Source organism: Rattus norvegicus, chromosome 7 (genome assembly GCF_036323735.1).
Source record: "Rattus norvegicus strain BN/NHsdMcwi chromosome 7, GRCr8, whole genome shotgun sequence".
Lineage (NCBI taxonomy): Eukaryota > Metazoa > Chordata > Mammalia > Rodentia > Muridae > Rattus > Rattus norvegicus.
Window position 1 is genome coordinate 124,162,538 of NC_086025.1, and position 22,665 is coordinate 124,185,202.

General features: G+C 41.1%; 1 protein-coding gene and 1 long non-coding RNA gene across 2 annotated transcripts in view; one reads left to right on the forward strand and one right to left on the reverse strand.

The window, feature by feature from the left end:
* The window catches only part of Abcd2 (ATP binding cassette subfamily D member 2), a 48,606-nt gene that overhangs the window by 19,941 nt on the left and 6,000 nt on the right, over positions 1 to 22,665 (reverse strand). Inside the window, exons 3-6 of the mRNA NM_033352.2 lie at positions 19,794 to 19,915; positions 16,161 to 16,326; positions 15,349 to 15,443; positions 11,724 to 11,869 (exon numbers count right to left, since the gene is read on the reverse strand). Coding sequence (NP_203503.2) covers positions 11,724 to 11,869; positions 15,349 to 15,443; positions 16,161 to 16,326; positions 19,794 to 19,915 — 529 coding nt within the window. The remainder of the gene's footprint in view (positions 1 to 11,723; positions 11,870 to 15,348; positions 15,444 to 16,160; positions 16,327 to 19,793; positions 19,916 to 22,665) is intronic.
* LOC120093710 (uncharacterized) lies at positions 1,132 to 14,873 on the forward strand. Its single transcript, XR_005487300.2, has 3 exons — positions 1,132 to 2,806; positions 8,456 to 8,546; positions 14,548 to 14,873. It is a non-coding gene; the product is annotated as an uncharacterized LOC120093710 (long non-coding RNA).

A 22,665-nucleotide genomic window follows, 5' to 3' on the forward strand; every position in this document is an offset into this window, starting at 1 on the left:
TAAAATGACAACAGTTTTCTTGTGCATCAGATAGGCAAAACTTCAACAGCTTGATAATTCTGTCAGCTGACAGGCCCATGGGGTAAAACAGACGTTCCATTACAATGCTGAATATCCGACCTCCTTGGTGGAAATGGGGCGAATTGATGTGCCATTTGCTTTTCGACTCACTTTGGGGAATTTTCTTGAAGAAGGAGGATATCTTCTCAAAATGCCCCAAAGGAAAACTTGCCTAAGCTTACCCATTACAGTGCAAATTGCATGAAAACCAAGGGAAAGACTGAGCAGAGAGAATCCTTGAGTCAACTGTCTGTAGTGCACCACTGTCTGTCTGTAGTTACTGTGATGCACCACTGTCTGTCTGTAGGTACTGTGATGCACCACTGTCTGTCTGTAGCTACTGCGATGCACCACTGTCTGTCTGTAGCTACTGCGATGCACCACTGTCTGTCTGTAGGTACTGTGATGCACCACTGTCTGTCTGTAGCTACTGTGATACACCACTGTCTGTCTGTAGCTACTGTGATACATCACTGTCTGTCTGTAGCTACTGTGATGCACCACTGTCTGTCTGTAGCTACTGTGATGCACCACTGTCTGTCTGTAGCTACTCTAATGCACCACTGTCTGTCTGTAGCTACTATGATGCACCACTGTCTGTCTGTAGCTACTATGATGTGCTAAAAGGACCAGGCAGGCACACATAAGTACTACAGAGTCAGTTCTGTGACCATCATTCGGCTCAAAAGGAAAATGTAAAGGCAGACCCCGATCAGGACACCTCAAAGGCAGCCGGGACAGGCTGGCTGTGGGTGAGCTGTCCTTGCCTAGGGCGGCCTGCTGTGGGAAGGTTTGTGGTATACCTGGCCTCTATCCACTAGATGTCAGTAGCAACTTCTCAAACATGATCAAAGAATTGGCTACAAGTCTCCCCAAGGGGACGAATATTCCTAGGTGATGAAGCTAGGAACCCCAGTTGAGAACCAGAGGTAGACAGTATGTCACCTTCTATGAAAAGAAAATGAAGGGTGATATAAATACATACATTTGTTTGCACCTACGGAAAGAAACAGGAAAAGTGAACCAGAGACTAGTGAGGTTGCCCAAGGAGGTGAAATGGATAGAGTAGAACAGACAGAAAACATCCTTTCTAAACATCTTTCTTTCTTTCTTTCTTTCTTTCTTTCTTTCTTTCTTTCTTTCTTTCTTTCTTTCTTTCTTTGTTCTTTCTCTCTCTCTTTCTTTCCTTCCTTCTTTCTTCTTTCTATATCTTTACTTCCTTCCTTTCATTTTCTTTTCCTTCTTCCTCCCTCCCTCTTTCTTTTTCTTTTCTTTATTTTTGGAGACAGAGTTTCACTTTGTAGCCATGGCTATCCTGACACTGTCTTTGTAGATCACACTTACCTGAAACTCATAGAGATCTGCCTGCTGCTGTCTCTGAAGTGCTGGGGTTAAAGGTGTGTGCCACGTCTTTTCAATACAACTTTCGATTTTATGGTCACGTTAAAATGTTACTAATTGATGAATAAAATTAACTAAACAATTAGTTGAAAAGCAAGAAACTGGATGTTGTTTTTAAGTATCAGAGAGATATGATGGCCACAGAAGAGAGGAAGAAAGGTATAGGAGTGGAAAAAATTAAGTAACTTTGGCTACATAAGCCTCAATTAATTATAAAGTGGTTAAAAACAGTTTCCTAATTCCATCCCATCTGGGACATCTGAAAGCCACCCTTTCAGAAGGTCACATCCTGTAGGCAATATGGTGGACTTCTTTTTGCTTACATAGAAAATGCATTACCCACTGCAACACCTTTCTGCTTTCCCTCTGATCCCGTCACACAAACGGTAAACTGATAAGAGCTTGGCCTGTAAGTCCCAAACTGTGAGGGAATGGCTCTCCATTGCTGCAAGCTACTGGTTTTCTGTGGTAGCAGCAGTGGAAACTAACACAGACAGAGACTCCGAATAGCCTGTACAACCTGAGTGGCTCTGTGAGGAACATCAGACCATCCTAGCTGAGGGTCTGTCTTATACAGACAGCAAGGGATAGCCGCTGCAGCTCGGCAGCTAAGAGCACATTTGCTTCCCAGCACCCACACGGCAGTTCACAGTTGTCTGCAAGTCCCATCAGACTTAATATCCTGCTCCGATTTCCATACATACCAGGTACTCATGTGGACATGGAAACACACGCAGGCAAAGCGCTTACACACATTTAAAAAAAATCCTTTAAAAAAAAATCACACCAGCTTTATGTGCTTTCCTGAGGAGAAAGGCTTTAAATACAAATATGTTTTTCAGACCAAATGCCCACTTACATTTTCATAGTATTTATAGTGTTTCTTTGAGGGCTAACTAGTGTGTAATTATTTTGTAACATACTTAATGAGTATTTGAAATAAAAGTTTGTGTTTCAGCTACACATATATGTAATACAAGGGACCACTTGAGTATCTTTGTTTAACTTGGCACATGATTCAAATATTATATTAGCCTTTAATATCTATAATTCAGTGGGTTTTTTAATACACCCACAAATTCAGGTGGCCATCACTCCCAATTTGAGAATACTTCTCTTGGCTCCTACTCTGTACGCTCCATAGCTGGGATCACACACTGTCATCTGGCTGCTTGGTGCAGGTAATCCGTTTTCTGTCTCCATGGCTTCGCCTATTCCTAATGTTCCAAACACACAGACTCACACAGTCTGTGCCCTCTTGTGACTGAGTTCTTCTTAACGACAAGTGTGTTTGAGAATGTGCCACGTTCCTTTCTAGGGCTGATTCACACTCTTCGTATTTCAGGTGGGTGCCACATTTGCTTCATCCATTCATCTACTGAAGGATATTTCAGTGTTTCCTTCTTTGGGGCACGATGCGTAGTGGGTATAAACCAGTGAATGGAACTGTAGGGGCAAAGAACTGCTCAGGCAACTTTCCAAGATGGCTGCACCACTTCCGGTCACGTTTCCCCTATACATTTAAAGTCTCTCCTTCTCTTTACTCTCCTTTTCCGTTCTATGTTTTCTACACGCCTACAGTCCATGTTCATTTGATTATGCAATCATCTTAAGCAGTCGCATGAGGATGTGTCTTAAATGCACGTCTAGTAACAGTCACATTGGTTGAAAGTAGGGCCACTGAGCGGCTGTCGCAGGGCACTCACCAACTACTCAGGACCTTAGGAAAGCAAACGCTTGCTGCCTTTAAATGGATGCTAGCTCCGATTTAGCACAGATCAGGAGATGTCCTTCAACCTTTGCCTAAAGCATAGACGTTGATGCCCTGCCGCGTGGCACACACAGCTGCGCATCCAGTCCATGAGTGCCTCTGAAGGCTTCGCCATGCAGCCTCCCGGAGGGCTGATAGTGGATGACGTCATCATTCACATCCAGGTTTCGGCATGCTTACTATGCTGTATGCTATACGGTATAGAGCAACGGGTCTGATGATGAACTGCAGAGAGGTGGTTCTGGGGTATACCCAGTCTCACTATGACAGTACTGCCACTCGACTCGGAACTTGACCTAATTTGTTTGTAGAGTCACTGATTGCATTCAGTTTATTGTCGGTACAGAATGAAGCAGCAGAATGAAGTAATGCGGTGAGATTGTTGACTATAACACAGGCACAAGAATTCTCTCAGACCTTCATAGAAGACCTACTACCAATACTGTCTAAACTATTCCACAAAATGGAAACAGAAGGAACGCTACCCAATTCCTTCTATGAAGCCACAATTATGCTTATACCTAAACCATCAAAAAGACCCAACAAAGAAAGACAACTTCAGAACAATTCCCCTTATGGATATTGACTCAAAAATCCTCAATCAAATTCTCACAAACCTAATCCAAGAACACATGAAAACAATCATCCATCACGATCAAGCGGGCTTCATCCCAGGGATGCAAGGATGGTTTAAGATACGGAAATCTATCAACGTAATCCACTATATAAACAAACTCAAAGAAAAAACCCCATGATCATCTCATTAGATGCTGAGAAAGCATTTGACAAAATTCAACAGCCCTTCATGTTAAAAGTCTTAGAAAAATCAGGAATTCAAGGTCCATACCTAAACATAGTAAAAAACAATATACAGCAAACCAGTAGCCAACATCAAACTAAATGGAGAGAAACTTGAAACAATTCCACACAGCTATGGTCACTTGATCTTTGACAAAGGAGCTAAAACCATCCAGTGGTAAAAAGATAGCATTTTCAACAAATGGTGCTGGTTCAACTGGAGGTCAGCATGTAGAAGAATGCAGATCGATCCATGCTTATCACCCTGTACAAAGCTTAAGTCCAAGTGGATCAAAGACCTACACATAAAACCAGATACACTCAAATTAATAGAAGAAAAAGCAGCGAAGACCCTCAAACACATGGACCTGGGAAAAATTCCAGAACAGAACATCAATGGCTTATGCTTTAAGATCAAGTATCAACACATGGGACCTCAAAAAATTGCAAAGCTTCTGTAAGGCAAAGGACACTGTCATTAGGACAAAAGGGCAACTGCCAGATTGGGAAAAGATCTTTACTAATCTTACAACTGATAGAGAGCTAATATCTAATATAAACAAAGAATTCAAGAAGTTAGACTCCAGAGAATCAAATAAACCTGTTTAAAAATGGGGTTCAGAACTAAACAAAGACTTCTTAGCTGAGGAATATCAAATGGCTGAGAAGCATCTAAAAAATGTTCAACATTCTTATTCATCAGGGAAATCCAAATCAAATCAACCCTGAGATTCCACCTCACACCAGTCAGAATAGCTAAGATCAAAAACTCAGGTGACAACAGATGCTGGCAAGGATGTGGAGAAAGAGAAACACTCCTCCATTGTTGGTGGGATTGCAGACTGGTACAACCATTCTGGAAATCAGTCTGGAGGTTCCTCAGAAAATTGGGCATAGTACTACCCTGAGGACCCAGTTATACCACTGCTGGGCATATACCCAAAGGTGCTCCAACATATAACAAGGACATACATTCCACTATGTTCATAGCAGCCTTATTTATAATAGCCAGAGGCTGGCAAGAACCCCGATGTCCTTAAACAGAGGAAAGGATACAGAAAATGTGGTACATCTACACAATGGAGCACTACTCAGTTATTAAAAACAATGACTTCATGAAATTCATAGGCAAATGGATTGAACTAGAAAATACCATCCTGACTGAGGTAACCCAATCACAAGGAAAACATACACAGTATGCATTCACTGATAAGTGGATATTAGTCCAAAAGCTCAAATTATCCAAGATACAATCCACAGACTACATGAAGCTGAAGAAGAAGAATGACCATAGTGTGGATGCTTCAGTCCTTCTTAGAAGGGGAAACAAAAATATTCATAGGAGGAGATATGGAGGCAAAGTTTGAAGCAGAGACTGAGGGAATGGCCATTCAGAGCCTGCCCCACCTGGTGATCCAGCTCATATATATACAGCCACCAAACCCAGACAATATTGCTGATGCCAAGAAGTACATGCTGACAGGAGCCTGATATAGCTGTCTCCTGAGAGGCTCTGCCAGAGCCTGACAAATACAGAGGAGAATGCTAGCAGCCAACCATTAAACTGAGAACGGGGTCCCCATCAGGAGTTAGAGAAAGGATTGAAGGAGCTGAAGGGGCTTGCAACCCCATACGAACAACAATAGCAACCAACCAGAGCTCCCTGGGACTAAACCACCACCCAAAGACTATATACATGGACTGACCCAGGGCTCCAGCTGCATATGTGGCAGAGGATGGCCTTGTTGGGCACTGATGGGAGGAGAGGCCCTTGGTCCTGCCAAAGCTAGACCCTTCCCCGGCAGTGTAGGGAAATGTCCGGGTAGGGAGGCGGGAAGGGGTGGATGGTTTGGGGGTGGGGAAACACCTTCATAGAAGAAGTGGGAGGGGGGATAGAATAGGGGGTTTATGGAGGGGAAACCGGGAAAGGGAATAACATTCGAAATGTAAATTAAAAAAAAATCAAAAAACCCAAAACAAACAAACAAACAACAACAAAAACCCAAAAACCCACAAGTGCAAAGGAAGGCACTCAATACTTGGTCTGTAATTCAACAAAATGGTTTGTTTCTCTTGAGTTCTTTAAGAGAAGGCGAAACTTAAAGGAGGTGTAGCTCCCTGAGGTAGTGCTTGCCTTCTGCTCAGTGCTGGTTGATCCCTAACACTGAGAAAAAGTCTCCTGAGGGAAAAAAACAAGTGAATGTGGAGTAACTGACCTCTTCAGAGTATTGTCTGCTCGCTTTTACCCTATGGTAAATTTTTTTTTTTTTTTTGGTTCTTTTTTTCGGAGCTGGGGACCGAACCCAGGGCCTTGCGCTTCCTAGGTAAGCGCTCTACCACTGAGCTAAATCCCTAGCCCCGGTAAATTTTATTAGACATAATATGGTTAGTGGGCAATAGGCATCTGTGGGAGACTTTAAAGATAGATCCGGTTGAGTACGTAGGAAAATACTTCGAGTTTATCTGGATCCTTTCTTTTGGAGCCGTGTAGTTCACTGATGCAGTTTACAGGGCTGCAAAGGACTCAAAACGCTCAGAGTCCTCAGACGCCTTCAGTGTTATAGAAGCAGGGTAACCCTGCAACGTCACCGAAGTACTTAGAACTTACAATTTCTTATTTTTTTAGCCTTGATTTCTTAATACTGTATTTTTAATATGGCACTCAGATCAAGAATGAATAATTATATACTAGTAGTTAACATATTTGTGTATTATTTTATATATTTATATATAAATCGCATGCTGGAAATAATTTTTATGTATTTGAAACAATAAATTTATATATTACATAATTTTGAATAACACTGCAGGATTACTAGAGATATGGCTCAGCAGTTAAGAGCAGTGACTGCTCTTCCAGAGGTCCTGAGTTCAATTCCCAGCAACCACATGGTGGCTCACAGCCATCTGTGATGGAATCCGATGCCCTCTTCTGGTGTGTCTGAAGATAGCTATAGTGTATTCACATATGTGAATAATACATTGTAATAATATTTAAATTTGAAAAACAGCTATTTTTTCTGTGGTTGACAGATGAAGCAAAAATAATTATAGTTTTGTAATGCTTAATTTCCTATTCGTTTTTCAAGGATCTAGTAGAAATATCTGAAATACATACTCCTGAAATAATTTTTGCTCCTCCCGGGAAAGAACTGTAGCAGGAAATTGTAATTGTTTTTCTGTGAAATCGTACATATATACTTATTTTTAAAAAACTATTAGCTCCCATAGTAAGGGTAATTAAGATGAGATCCCTCCCCAATAATTATGTTTTATGGCTACTAATTATTACAAACATCTTAGCTACTTTAAAAATTTGCATTACATTCTTATTTTTCTGTGCTAGCATTGAACTGATTTTTTATATAAATTTATTGTTTGTTAGATTTTTCTGTTTTTTTTATTATTTTATATTTGAAACAAAGGGGGGAAAAGGAGAGAACACTGAAAAGAAGGATCCCCATCTTTGTGCTCAGAGTCCCTAAAAACAATAACCTAAAATGCTAAAACACTTCCTGAGTTGAGCAGTAATTGCGCTAAAGAAGTGAAAGGAAAAAAGAATGATTTAAATGAATAGAAGGTGGAAATTTAAAATTATAAAGTTTCACTGGACAATATTGATAAAAAAGTCGACAACATTTTAAACTCTAAGCTATGGGGAGTGTACAGTCGAAGAGTTATAGCCAATTTCTGTGACTGTTTGGCCAGAAAGAAGGCGGAGCTAATCATGAATACTCGCTGTCAGGCACTGAAAAATGCGCAGCTTGAACCAATCATGTCACCGCGCTTTTTCATACACAGCAAGCTCAGGATTTGCGTCCTGAATGCATAATATCTTTCCTAATACCCTGGTGGTTTGTAGCAAAAACGAGAGCTACTCAACTCAAAAGAGGTATTTAGTCTTACGAAAATCACGCCATTTGACTCTTCGCGTCTAGAACTTATAAAGCAAGGAATCAGCCTCCGTCTACTGAACCCTGTTCATTGCTTCAGAAAAGAGGAGTAGGCAACATACCCAGCGCGAGTAACGAAGCAGACAGACGGTTCACCGTGTAAGATGCCGGGCAGGTTTGCCAATAGAAGGGAAATCTGTCTGTCAGTCATTCAGTTCTGGGGTAAGGCTCAGTGGGCGTGTGTGTGCCCAGCAAGCTGAGGCCGTGGATCCAGCACAAGCACTGCCCACTCCAGGAGGTTTATGTCAACCAACACAATCCTTATAAGAACACTCGTCCTCGGGCTGGGGATTTGGCTCAGTGGTAGAGCGCTTACCTAGGAAGCGCAAGGCCCTGGGTTCGGTCCCCAGCTCCGAAAAAAGAGAACCAAAAAAAAAAAACACTCCTCCTCTCGTTTTACTGAAGTTTTGTTTCCCAAGACTCAGAGTTATAACTGGGTAGAATTTATACAGATTTTGATTTATGACTGTAGGAGGACCGAATCTCTCTCTCAGCATATGGACATGTGGCTTTGAGGAGTAAGACGATCTGTTAACACTCCTGGCCTGAGAGGTTTCTTCCAGGTAAGAATAGTGACAGTGGGGACATTTGAAGTATTGAGTGGTAGGTCGCCGAGAAGAGAGTGTGAAGCATACAGATAGATGATCCTCTGAGGGTTAACTAAAGCAAGGAGAGGTTGCCAGTCTGCCCTTCTTCCCTGCCCTCTACAATTCCTATCCCTTCTCTAAAGTCCCATTTCTGTGTCCCACTCTGAGGACTGCTAGGGCATTGATGGAGTTGATGAGGAAGAAAACTCAACAAACACAGGTTAATTCTGGCTTTGGGGGCTGGGACAGCGGCAGGCAGACGGAAACTCGCCAAGGCTTAAGTGGGTGAGTGATGGGCCATAGGTAGTAGAGAAATGAAAGCAAGAACAGAAGGGTCATAAGCTTTATCCTCAGAGGCCCGGGAAGAAGAGGAAAACACACCGAGAACTGACGCAATAATTCAGGAGATGCCCAAGTGGATGATGCTTTCTGAAAGTCAGGAGAGCTGATCCAGCAGGGGTGATGGGCGTCAGTCACCTGGTTAAGGAGTGCAGTGATAATGTACAAGACATTCAGTCTCGGTTGGAAATGCCAGAATACGTATCTCAGTACCATTTGAGCAAAGTCCCCCAGATCCTGTCATTCAACGCCTAATGTATGTTTCAGGCAAAATGCTCTGTCTTAAATCCTACAGATGTGCCAGCTTTTCTATTCTGTCCTGGAAGAGACGGGGTGAGGGAAAACGGTTTGAACTCAGTTTACAGAGAACAAGTCTGTATTCTTGTACTATGGCTCAGATTTCTAAAGATCTGCTTCTTCTTATTAGCATTGCTAATGCATTAGAAGACACCAACTGGGGAAATACTAGGGCGGTTTCATAATTTCTCAGGAATGCTTGTTTCCCAACGTACAACTCGAGCCAGAGGAGAGTTTTTGTTTGGGTCTCTGTGTGTGAAAGTTTGGTAAAACCCAAGTTCTGACTCCACCCTGAATAGTGTTATTTTGCTTACCACACAACATAAGAGACCTGCTCTCATAAAACCTACTGAGTTTACCCCAGTGAAAGGAGCAATGTATTTTCCATTTAATCAATGTATAAGGAGACCTAGCCTCTAAGGAGAAATCCTTCAATCATAGTGATTAAGTGTGAGCCTATTTAATGACTTGCAGAGTTCATACTTGGGCCCCCAATTCTATTTTGTTTTTTTTTCTCCCAAACTAGTAGTGATATTACATTCTGTTACTAGAGGGCAGTAAGAAGTAGTAAAGAATTAATCATAGGAGCCATTTATGTGATCCTCTTAGACCACTTACTGTCATATTTTAAAGTGGTCAGACTGTCATCTTCTTTTAGGTAATAAAATATTATGTGATCATTTCAGAATCTACTTGAAAAAAAACCCACTTCCTTCCAGAATACTAGAAATAAATGCTACAATTAGATTTTCTTAGTTTATGTTCGTGTTTTAAGTAATTGTTAAGCAAAAACGGAAGGAATGGGACTCTGTAAAATTGTAAGGTTAAACACAATTCCCCCTGCCTCTAGATGCATATAATTAAAGTGAACTGATTGAAGGCAAAATCATTTAAAAATTAAAATATAGATCACTCCTGCTTATTTTTTTTCTTAATTAGGTTGGAGTTGACATTTTTGCTTAGGCAAAAATACATTTCATAAGACAAAATTTCCTAATGATTTCTGCTTATTGTAAAACATCATGGTTGGTTCACTCTGAGGGTAAAGGTCACTTTCATAAACTTGCCCATCTCTTAGAAAAGTCCTGCCACTATACACACACACACACACACACACACACACACACACACACACATATTCAAGGAGTGTTTCATTCACATAATATGTGAAATATCTAAAGGGTAAAATGGTAGCTTTTCTTTACACTCTTATTTTCATTAAGAATATCTTTCTTTCTTTCTTTCTTTTTTTTTCCCGGAGCTGAGGATTGAATCCAGGACCTTGTGCTTGCTAGGCAAGTGCTCTACCACTGAGCTAAATCCCCAACCCCAAGAATATGTTTCTTATAGACCATTTTTCCTCATGGTTCTATATTTATTGCTTAAGTACAAAGCTGAAGGAAAGCTATATGCTACATTCACTCGTAAAACATAAACCGAACCAAGGTTTCCGAAAGGACAGAAAGGAAACGATGCTCCTGGCGCCGTGTGGCATTCTAGCTGTGTTAAACACAGGTGCTAACAATATCTTCCTGCACACCAGACAGCATCCTGCTGCCTCCACCGTGAGTCTCATTTGAAAGAAAACAAGTTCGCAGAGCCCAGTTGCTGCTTATGGCCTAAAACTCAGGCCAACTGAAGAATGGTCGCACCGTGTACCAGCAAAGAGAGGACTGAAGTGTCCGATGTTGCGTGGCATCGGTGTGACACGTCCTTGTGCTCCAGCCTTACATCCCCATCCTGGATGCATGGTGGCACACCTCAGAGCAGTCCTCTGATCCCGAGGGAACACCGTGACTGTCTGCTTAACCCGGGCGACACACAAGATAACCCAGAGAGAATACACGGAGTGTCTATTGAACCTGGCCGACACTTGGAGAAATCTCTGGACCAAGGGAGCTGATTTTTCATTTACAGTTGACTTTCTCTCGCCACAACGAGTACTCTAATTCTCAAGTATATAACCTTGTGTTCAGATGCTTCTGTGTGGTTATGAGGGAAGATGGCCAACGATTTGGGGAAAAACAATGTGATTTTCTATGCTTGTCTTAGTCTTAATGCAATGTCAGTCAAGGTAGTTAAGATTTATTATCTAGCATAGACACAGTAAAGACCTGAAGAAGGCCCTGCAGCATGAATGGACAACCTCAGGACGCTAAAGTATAAAACGTGATAGAAAGGCCTGAATAGGACCGGAGCCCTATATTTTTGTAAGAAGGCAACATGACATCGAATTATTCTTTGGAGCCATTTACTCTTTCCTAAGACATCTGAAGTCTTTGAACACTCTTAACATGCTGTCAGATCTGAAAACTACAGGAAGTGGCATGGATCCAGGGTCAATTACCGTCAAGGCAGTAAGACAGAACTCAGGGAGTAACTGAGCCTCACCTTATTTCCCCAACAGTTTCTCTACGTGAAAATACCTTAAATGAGCGTAACCTAAAGGGCCTGAGAGATGAGCGCAACTTAATCACAAAAGCAACTGTTTCTATTTGATACAAAAAAAAGTCTTACCTCTGTGGAATATAGAACATATGTTGGGGAGGTGGTTTATAAAGGACTCCTTCATACACAGGCCAGAGCCCACTTAAGATTCTGAACAGAGAGCTTTTCCCACAACCATTGGGGCCGGTTATCAAAAGATGCATCCCTTCTTCTACCTGAAGTCAGAAATAGAATCATAAGCTGCAATGTTCAATAATTATTTCATCTGGGAGCATTTAAAAATGTTTTTTTTTAAAGTATCCAACCCATATGATAATCTTGGATAGTGAAGACAGCAAATAAAATATATCAGGATTGCAACTTCGAGTTTAACTTCGGCTATTCTATGGAGCTAAAAGTACCATAAAATAATTAATTGCAAAAATATTGACTCTTTTTGGAAAGAACACTGGCTCTCCGACACTTCAACTGAGATATTTTGAATCTGCACACAGATAGAGAAGTTAACTACACATGAGAGAAAATCAAATCATAGGGTTTAAGTTAAAATTAGATTTTATTTTACTTATATTACTATCTAATTAAACTAATATAAAATCCAATGCAACTGAAAGTTGAATATACTAAAAGCACATTTATCCCAGGAGCCAGGTGGGTTCTTAATTTTTTATATTAGTGTATGGAATGCTGAAAGATCACAAAAGCACATAAAAGAAAGATAATATTAGTCTAAGTCTGGTGCATTTATAGATGTAAAAAATATGTTTATGAAGCCAAGACAGAGGAAAGCAAGGGAACTGTAGTGTAGCATATGCCTAGGGTTGGGTTTAAACACATATAGTCAAGTCTCCGTATAGTCAGAACTGCCCTTCTGAGGAGTCAGCCAACTGGGGATTGTAATTACTTGAAGAAAAGAAAGGCTGCATCTGTATCAAATATATACAGACTCTTTTCCTGTATAAAACTGAACGGTTGAATGTTATCAGATTTGGGTGTCGTGGAACCTATCCCTTAAGGATATTTAGGAAGAACATATATACATATAATAATCACCTTCTCTCTGTAAATGGAGATCATATCCATATATTATTCATTCCATAAAACAAGTTTACTTATTAATCACTAAACCGAAACTCCCGTCTATCACTTGCCTTTGTTATCTATTAAGTTTAAATAGTTAGACTTCTTGACTTGCATTCAGTTTGATAGGGTGGAGAGGTTGCCTTCCTATCAGACATGTGCAGGGGACCACATGCGCAAGGAGCAGGACGCAGCTTACAAATTTGATTTGCTTTCTAATCAGGGATGCAAAAATGAAGATGAGGGGAAGAGAGATAGAAATCCACAGGATGTCTATGCATGCACCTTTTCATGGAATGGAGGATGTCTATGCATGTGTATTTTCATTGAATGGATACAAATATCCAAGTTTCAAAAAAAAAAAAAAAAAAAAGGAAGACACCAAGAGTGAAAGGCAAAGGTGGATTGCTAGTGTTCCAGAACATTCTGGGAGAAGCTACCAAGAAGGAGCTCTGTCTTGGTTCTTCTCTTCCACTAGACTTCTTGATGATGGGTGATTCACTTGCTAGATACCTGAGCACCATCCAAAAAGAGTTTTGGAAGGTACATGCCATGGTGAGCAGCGCATTCCTAAAATGTTTTAAACTATCAATTCCCGTCAGGAGTTCTTAGAAATTTAACACTTTTAAACTGATAACCGAGGACTTTTTTCATGTTAATATTTTCCTAACATAACTTCTCAGTAAATTATGATTATATTTTCTTAACATAACTTCTCAGTTAAATTATGTTAAGACAGTGCGAGGAAAAGAAAATCTCACACTTCGGATTTTCCCCACCCCGTTAAGTCATAACTTTAATTTTGAAGACCAACAAAGGGATAAATGTAATTTTCCTTAAAAAGCGTATATTTCCCAACCAATACTGAAGAAATGCAACTTTTTTATCCTATTCCAGGGAGATTAGAATTAAACTACACGTTCTGAAGAGAAAAGTAACAACCTATAAACAGCATGTTACAACAATGTCTATCTTCAGAGTACGTTAAAAATCCATAAGACTCTCCCGGTGGATTATTGCTTATTTCATACAAGAGACTTAGCTCTGAGTTTTTCCTCAGTGTATGATGGTTTTACAGAGACACGGTTAGAAGACATCAACTTGGAAAGCTTTGTCATCTTTTTATTTAAAAACTAAAGCAATGAGAACTAGTATTATGTTACCTAAATGGACCCAAACAGTAACAGAACCAGTTTCATTCCTTTTTTTCAGGGTGAGCACTGAACTCGAGCTTTGTGGGCTAGGCAAGTACTTCATCCACTTAGCTAGCTAAACTGCTGAACTACTAAGAGAAAAATAAAATGTTACATATTTGCAATAAGTAGCTAATTGGTGCACATGTCATATCCTAATAATAAAACCACTCTACGGGTTTATAATTGAATAATAAATCCCGGCCAAACAATTCCTCTTCAATTTATTAACAGGATTTCCCTGTGTTCAACACATCTTGGCCTCTCTTTTCAACTTCCAGTAAACCTGTACAACTGCAAATATATCTCGAATAACTGAGCCTAGGCTAGGATCTACTCCAAAATCATTAGTATTGTGATGCTCATAATTTGAATGGGGGACTGGTCATGCCTTTGATCAAACAGCTCAAATGTCTTTATCATAGTTCCTATAGTTTAAATCTGAAATGTCTTCCGTAGGATCACGTGTTGATCACTAAGTCTCCAATTTCTGGCACATTCTGAAGGGTGGTGGAAAGCCTCGGGCATGAGTCCCATGTGGAGGAAGGAGGTTAGTAGGAATGTGTCCTTGGGCCATACCTCCGCCTGACACAAATTCTCTTTCTCTGTTCTCCACCCAGCTTGCAGTAAGGACCTTCCTTTCAACATGTTCCTGCCTGGTGTTCAGCTGTGCCTCACTCCGAAAGCCTCGAGATAGCTCAACCCCAAATAAATCCCCTGAAAGCAGGAGCCGACGGGACACTTGCATGTGTATGGATACGTAAGCAACTAGTACAGCCAGTCAGCCATTTTATACGAAGTGTAATGTGTATGTTTATGTCTCACAAAGCCTTAAAACCAGGTCCTCGAGTTTACAAAATGTTTTTTGGCACTCTTTTTTTTTTTTTTTTTTTTTTGCAATTAAGATGCAGGATATTAAATAAATTATTTTCAACAGGATCAAAAACTAGAGTTGAGTCCATGAATCTTCTGATCATTTAAAGTCAAAATGAAAGTCAGGAAACCTGGATTAGTAAAACTAAATTTGATAATGGACCTCTGGGGAATGACAGTATTTCAGAGGGCATGTAAAAGTATCCTCTTAACATATTTCCTGACAACCTGTATACAAAGTTAAAATTCATTCCCAGATACTAATTTCCGCGATTTCCTCTTGTTTGCCCAGAGCTATGTCGCAAGTCCCCTCAGTGTTCTGTAATTTGATTTTCAATCTGGCACCAACGCGGCAGAGCTCGCGCTTCTCTTTTCACTCTGCTTTCTGAGGAAGTTACTGCGTCTGCAACTGAGACACTGTGCATACCTTTCGGATCCTCCCCTTTCCACACGCTCCTCTCCAAGCACTTAACATAAGGAACATGAATTCTGAGTTGTTTTCTATTAGTGTGAGGCCAACAATAGAAGATTCTTGGACACCATCTTACTTTGAAGTTCAGACTGGAAGCCACCACTTCTCCCGCCGGCGTGATTATGGGAACATTTTCACAAAGGATTCCATGATCCACGTCAATGACTGTCCCTGTAACCAAAGAACGCTTGAAGTTGCAAAGGCTACCTCATTACTTCTAGTTTAACTGGAAGAATGATACAGCAGGATGGGCGAACTCAATTATAAAGATAATTCACACTAGTAAGTCATAGAAGAAACACGTGAAGTCAGCTTAATATCTACCTGTTTTTAATCGATTTAGAAAATCTGTCTGATAAAAATAGCTTTACAATCGAATATCAATATCTTTGGCCTAGTAGGCATAAGCTATATCTGATGTAACCAAGCCCCACAGTTTAGAATTACTCTGTTCCCCTATTTCCTACAAGAGAGAAAGGAATCGAGAAGTGATATATTTCAAGACATGGTAAACATTTAGAAACCCAGAATAATGAAAAACAATATGGCACTATCACTAATGCTATTTATTGGTTCAAGATTTAAAAGCAGACAGTTCATGCAGCCATGTGTGCTGTCTGCGAATACAAGGCTAACACCGTTTCCCTGAGATTAAGTGTCTCATTTCCTTAGGGTCCCACTACTTATCCCTGCCCCTACAACTGTAACACTAACACAGAGGCTATTTAAATATCAGTTTCTTGTAATTACCGGAAGCTGTTTCCTAAAGAAGAAACCTCCAGTTCTTTTCGTAAAACGACAATAACCTATAAGAAAAATGTTAAAAAAAAAACAAAACAAAAAACCGACAAACTACACAAAGCAACACCAAACCCTGAAGTAAATCACCTTTGATTGCCAGGGTGTCACTGAGGGGCAGCTCCAGGCCACCTCTACTCTTGCTATTGTTTTCAGGCTCCTGAGTGACAGTTCTCTTATAAATGCCTCTCTTCACTTCATCGAAGACCCAGAACATGTTGTACACTCTGGCAGTATAACCCGCTAGTTCAGTGATCTGAAAGTAACATATAAAGGGTGAGTTAATAGAGCCATGGTAGACGATTTTTAAAAAACATGTACTACGTAAACTTCTTGATTTATTGCTAAAGATTCCACTTTATTGGGCACAACAACAACAAAAACCCCCAATATATCAGATGACCGAAGGGAACAATAGTCAAGAGCCTTATTGGGGACAGTAAAGGAAGTCACTGGCGTTGTAAAACAAAGCTATTAGTTTACTTTAGTGTTCAAAATGAACGAGAAACTTTCACAACATTAGTGAGCCGTGAGGGTCTTCTAGTTACATTGTCTGATTTGGCCTGCATTAGACATGTTTCTGTTGGTTAGTCTCTTTGTTTTCCAGTCAGAGTCTCCCTATGTAGCTCGGACTGGCCTCATACTTTGCAGTAGACGATCAGACCGTGTATGTGTCTCACAGGTGGAACATCTGCCCAGCATACGTGAGGCCCCAGGTTCAGGCCTCCACGGTTATGCACGTATTTTCGGAAATTTGAAACAGAACAATAACACAAGCCCTAATTCTATTGACTAGCTGACATTTTCAAAAGCAAACGAGTCATCCAGCTGGATGTGCGGTCTCCAAATACAGTCCGAAGCTTTCCCCCCAGCACAAACAGCACCAACGAGCCCTGTGTTTAGGCACACGTGGAGATGAATATTTTAAACAGCAGAAAAGTACTTCTTCCCCCTTATTTATAAATGAATGTTCCTAAGCCAAATATTGCCACAGTTCCTGTCTGAGCAGAGGAGTATATGTGCTAGAGGGCACAGGTTGCGAAAGTGAGCATGGGGAAGAGGCGTCTGGAGGTCTCTGTATTAGTCCCACACTCTGGTTTCTTTTCAGGCCGAATGTGATTTAAATGCTTGGGGGAAGCTATAAATACACGAATTCTTTTTTTCTAGCTAAGATTATGAGATGTTTTCGCTCACAAAGCTGCGAGGAAGGAAGGATGTTTCCCTCTGGTTCAGCCAGCTGTCCATCTGGGTCAAGCTCCTGCTGTTGTCCTATTATGTCAGCACGGCTTGCTTTCAGGGGGCTGGGAAAGGTGACAGTCTTATCCATGTCATTTGCCTCCGAAAGAGAATAGGGAACCTGACACCGATAAGTATGCATGTCACAAAAGACTGTCTCCTCCTAACTGTCATATGTAGATTAACCTGGGCGAAGCCCGCAGATGGCTGAGATCTTTGTGCCGGGGAGAGCTTAAACTACATAATGAGTAGGTGTCACAGGCCTTCCACAGAAGGGAAACCTGTAATTTGACCACTTATTGCTGTATTTTTGATGTTATAGCTATCTAAAGGACCGCTTTTGAGATGTCATCTGAAAGAAAGTCTTGGGCTCTTACGTAGAGGCATAGAGAGGGATGGTTTGACAAAATACGGATTTAAAAGAAACATGGGTGTCTTAGGATTTCTACTGATATGGTAAAACACCACAACCAAAGGCAACTTGAGGAGGAGAGGGTTCACGACATCTTATAGCTCGCGGGTCACACTCTATTGCCGAGGGACGTCAGGGCAGAACGTCAAGGCAGGAGCTGAAGCCGAAGCCATGAACGAATGACGCTCACAGCTCGCTCCCATGACATGCACAGTGCACTTTCTTATAGAACTTAGGGCCACCTGCTAGGGGGTAGCAGTGGCACTAACCCCCACAGTGCTTAATGCTTCCACATCAAGTATTAACCAATATGACACTCCACATGGACTTGGTTACAGGCCAGTCTTAGTGGAGGCATTGTTTAAATTAAGGTTCCTTCTTTCCAGTTATGGCCAGCTTTGTGTCCGATTGACATAAACCAAACAGCACATTGGGCAAACATAAATACTGGCATAGAAAAAAAATAGACCAAAGATTACTGAGAGATTCAAAAGGAGCAGGAGGCAATGGGTAAGCAGACTAGGGTGGACACAGGAATGTCTATAAAGACTAACAGTGTACAGAAGACAGAACGCTTTGGGACACCACGGGTTTGTGGTGGAATGTCAAATCCTGCATGCAAAGGAAGCTTTGCTCCCCTGGAGCTTGTGGAGAAGACACAATGTTTCTTTTCCTGTCTTAGTAGCACCGAGCGTGTAAGAATGAGTATTCTTAGACTCAGAGCTTGCAAAGTCAGGATAAATAAAGTCATTTTTATCACTGGAGATAATCCAGAATGGTTAAGTGACCGTCCGTATGGAATGTAGCATGTTTTGATGGGAGATGGGTAATGTTTTTTTCCTTTAATGTTAATAACAGTTAAAATAAAAATTATTATAATAATAATTTTAATCTTAAAATGAACTCATGGAAAAAGTTTTCCCCAAAAACCAGGTCTCCAGATGATTAAGATTTCTGTTTGTGGGGCTGGGGATTTAGCTCAGTGGTAGAGCGCTTACCTAGGAAGCGCAAGGCCCTGGGTTCGGTCCCCAGCTCCGGAAAAAAGAACCAAAAAAAAAAAAAAAGATTTCTGTTTGAATTTTTAAAATCTGAGTGTTTTCAATAAGAGGTACTGAACCATTGGTTTTATGGGGAAAAATAAGATCCAATTCAATAGGTCAGTTCTGTAAGAAACTCCGGAAACTTTGAAATGGTATCACGCTCTAGTTAATTTAAGAGATGAATTTACAATGGTACTCTAACAACTCTCTTGGCTGTATTATCTGCAAAATTAATTAGTGGAATTTTAAATGGATGGTAGAAAGATGGGTACATCGGCCCCTGCTCTCAGCGAGCTCAGGGTCAGGTGCAGGGGAAAGAACCATGTCAATGTGAGAGAGACAGAGAAGCCCACGCAGATGCTTCAAAGATGGCCGGAAGAGGAATCATGTTACTGGAGAGACTACCTCAATGGAGGATGAACACAGTTTGCAAGATATAAAGCTGGCATTATTAACTTAACCCATTGAACATTGAAATGCATTGACCCACGCACCCCACATTATGAACTTTCAACACCCTACAAAATCATTGCTGTCACGAATCCAATTTACAAGCACGGAAACGGGGATACAGACAGACCAGAAGCTCGAGGAGATCATGTGGTTCGTAAAGGATGAAGTCTGAATGGAAATGAAGCATGGGCTCTTGAGGCCACGCAAGAGCAATAATTCCTTTTTGTTCTCTTCATTTAAAAGAAAGTAAAGTCATGCTCGTAAGCAAGAATAACAGAACACCTCACTTCAGAGTTTCTTCCCTTGACATCAATTATACCCTGGGCAGTTTTGAGGAGAGGGAGAGAGGGAGAGAGGGAGAGAGGGAGAGAGGGAGAGAGGGAGAGAGGGAGAGAGGGAGAGAGGGAGAGAGGGAGAGAGGGAGAGAGAGAGGGAGAGAGGGAGAGAGGGAGAGAGGGAGAGAGGGAGAGAGGGAGAGAGGGAGAGAAAGAGGGAACTGTTTCTAAAGTTGCAGTGCATTACATTTTGCTTCATTTTCAGATGCATTCATATTTTAAGCAAATAGGCAAGAAATTAAAGTACCTCTTTGTATGAAGACATAATCCTCTCAATCGCGTCAGCTCCAGAGGCCAGTAAATTCCGAGCAGTGGTAAAGGCCTCTGTCCGATCGCTAACCATAGCCTGCTTAGGGCCATCCTCCAGATCTACAAGAAAAATCACAGAACTATTGAGTTTTTTCCCCCCAAGTTGCTGTCTTATTTTATACCAATTAAATGATGGCTAAAATAACGATATTTCATAACTATCAGCAATTTCCTAGAACAGTGCTTAATTATTATATTATTAAATGTAATAAACACCATGTGTGTATTCATTTTATTAGAAGTTTTTTTTTCATGGTATTTTTTTTTAGAACAAGAATTAGCAGAAATAAATCCATTAGCTTATTCCATTTAGCCTCCTTTGGACTTTTCCTGTATCCCCCATCCTGCTAACTCTTACAGCTGTGTGACAAACTCTCCCGCCAGTCTCAGGAAAAGTGCTCACCTGCGGCTGCCACGGTGGCTCAGTAAAGTGCCCTCTGTGTGGGTGTGAGGACCCCAGTTTGGATTTCTTCTACCCCTACTGTTTAAAAATGTCGGGGCATAGTGCTCACTTTAGCACTGGAGGAATAGGAGGGTCTCTGGGGCTCACTGGCCAGCCAGCAAAAAATCAACGAGCCTCAGGTTTAAAAGAAGAGAGGTGGGGGAGGGGTTGCTGTTGGGATGGTTCAGTGGGTAAAGTCACTTGCTGCCAAGCCTAATTCCTGAGTTTGATCCCCAGACCTACACGGTAGGAGACAACCGACTCCCAAAAGCTGTCTTCTTACCTCCACGTGCACGATGCGGTCGGTACACATGTGCTTACGTTCATACATACACAGAGACACACACAGTAATAAATGTATAGATTCACATATGATATTTTAAATAATAAAAAATATTATTTAAAAAATTAAAAGTAAATAAACAATAATAGTGGAGAGTTATCTCAGAGATGCCTGACATTGACTTCTGGTCTTCGTACCTATGCACCAATGTGCACACATGCACACATGCACTGGCTCATTCAAACATGTATGTACACCATGTACCCATACACTTATACCAACCTATTAACCAGAATAAAAAATGGTATGGTTTCTTTAAGAGGAATTTAAACAGATCTGGCCCTCATGATTTTGACATTTTTCTTCTTTCCCAAACATTTATCATTCAATAGCTTGGCTGAGTCACTGACGTGCCCTTCTCTGTCAGTCCTTTGGGATTTACACATTGGCTTCTTCTCACTCTGTAGTCCAGACTGGCCTAGTCTTTATGTTGCGATCCTCCAGCTTCAGCCTCCTGGGTACTAGGGTTACAGGTGGAGCGCATGCTTGACTCGACTTCCAAAATATAACGAGATGCGCTTGATGGCAAGAGAAAGGCCCGTGGGATTCTCAGCCAGCTACCAAAATAGTGAGTTCCTCTTGAGCTAAACTAAGAAAAGGCTTGGGTTTTGACCATCTGGACAACTTGATTGCTGGAATTTATGAATGTGGGTTAAAAGGGTTTTGACCTTTCACTGGCAACCTCTGTCAAGAGAAAAAAAAAAAAAACCAACTGCTCAGAGGGATAAAGGTTGATACGGAATTATAGCTTCCATGTTACTTTGGCAGATTAATGCCTTCTGGGTTTTCTCCACGCTTTCAGCAACAAAATAAATATTTTCTCATAGTGTGTAACTTTTAAACTGCCTCGTTCTTATGTAGGCATCATGGAAGCAGGAGCCAGTAACGTTAGTCCTGCATGCAGCCATCAACTGCCTTAGTGTCACATATGAACCCATGACCTAAGCTGCCTACCTATCCATTTCTCAGCACAATTTGATTCTTTAATGAAGAGCAAAGACACCAGTAACATCTGTAATCTCTTTCTCTCTCTTAGTACAAAGAAAGGGATATATAGCCTTAAAACAATAAACAGAAGACTAAATATTCGTATGTTTCCCTTTCAGTGATTGGCCCAACAGTTCCTCCTGTCAATCTACAGAGCAAGTTTCAGTGTGGCGACTGTGGTCCAGGAGGAAAGGCAGTATGCCAGGAGTTATATAGTGTCTCCCATTCCTAGTGCTCCTATGTGATTTTTTAGACAATCCAGGAGCTCCAGACTAGAGGCTTCGAGGCCCTCTTCTGAAGGGGAAAGCAACATGCTTCTAGTAGTGATTCTTGTTTTAAATATAAATAGCCTATCCTAACTATGAACATTCACTTGACATTGTAAAAGGGTGGCCCAGTAGATCTACAACAGAGATGGCTATCTTATTCTCCCGCTGACAAAAATTATACAGCTTCTTTCTCCAAACCCAGTGATTTTCAACCTTCTTAATATTGTGACCCTTTAATATAGTTTTTGTGTTGTGTTGACCCTCGACCAGAAAATTATTTTTGTTGATACTACTGTAATTTTGATATTGTTATGAATTGTGATATAAACATTGGATATGCAGGGTATCGGATAGGCGACCCCTGTGAAAGGTCATGACCCAAAGGGGTAATGTTGAGAATCACTGACCCAAACTGTTCCTACTTCTGACTTCCTAGACACTTTCAAATCCTTGCTCCTTTCAACAACAGTAATGATACCAGCAACTGTCCATTAAGCATTTCCAACAGGCAGGCACCATACTAAGCTTAGCACTGATCCTCAGCACAATCCTGCTAACTTCCCCTATTTTAAGTAGGAGGGATTTGAACCACAGAAAAGCAGAATGGGCACTTGTAAGCAGAGCTGCCCGTATGTAAGCCCAAGCACTCTCATTCCAGAGCCCACAGACTGGGAATATAATGAACGCTGACAAGAGCCAACACCTGACTTTTACTACTCATGAAACGACATTTCAAAGCATACCAGCACATAATAATTTCGCAGCAGCT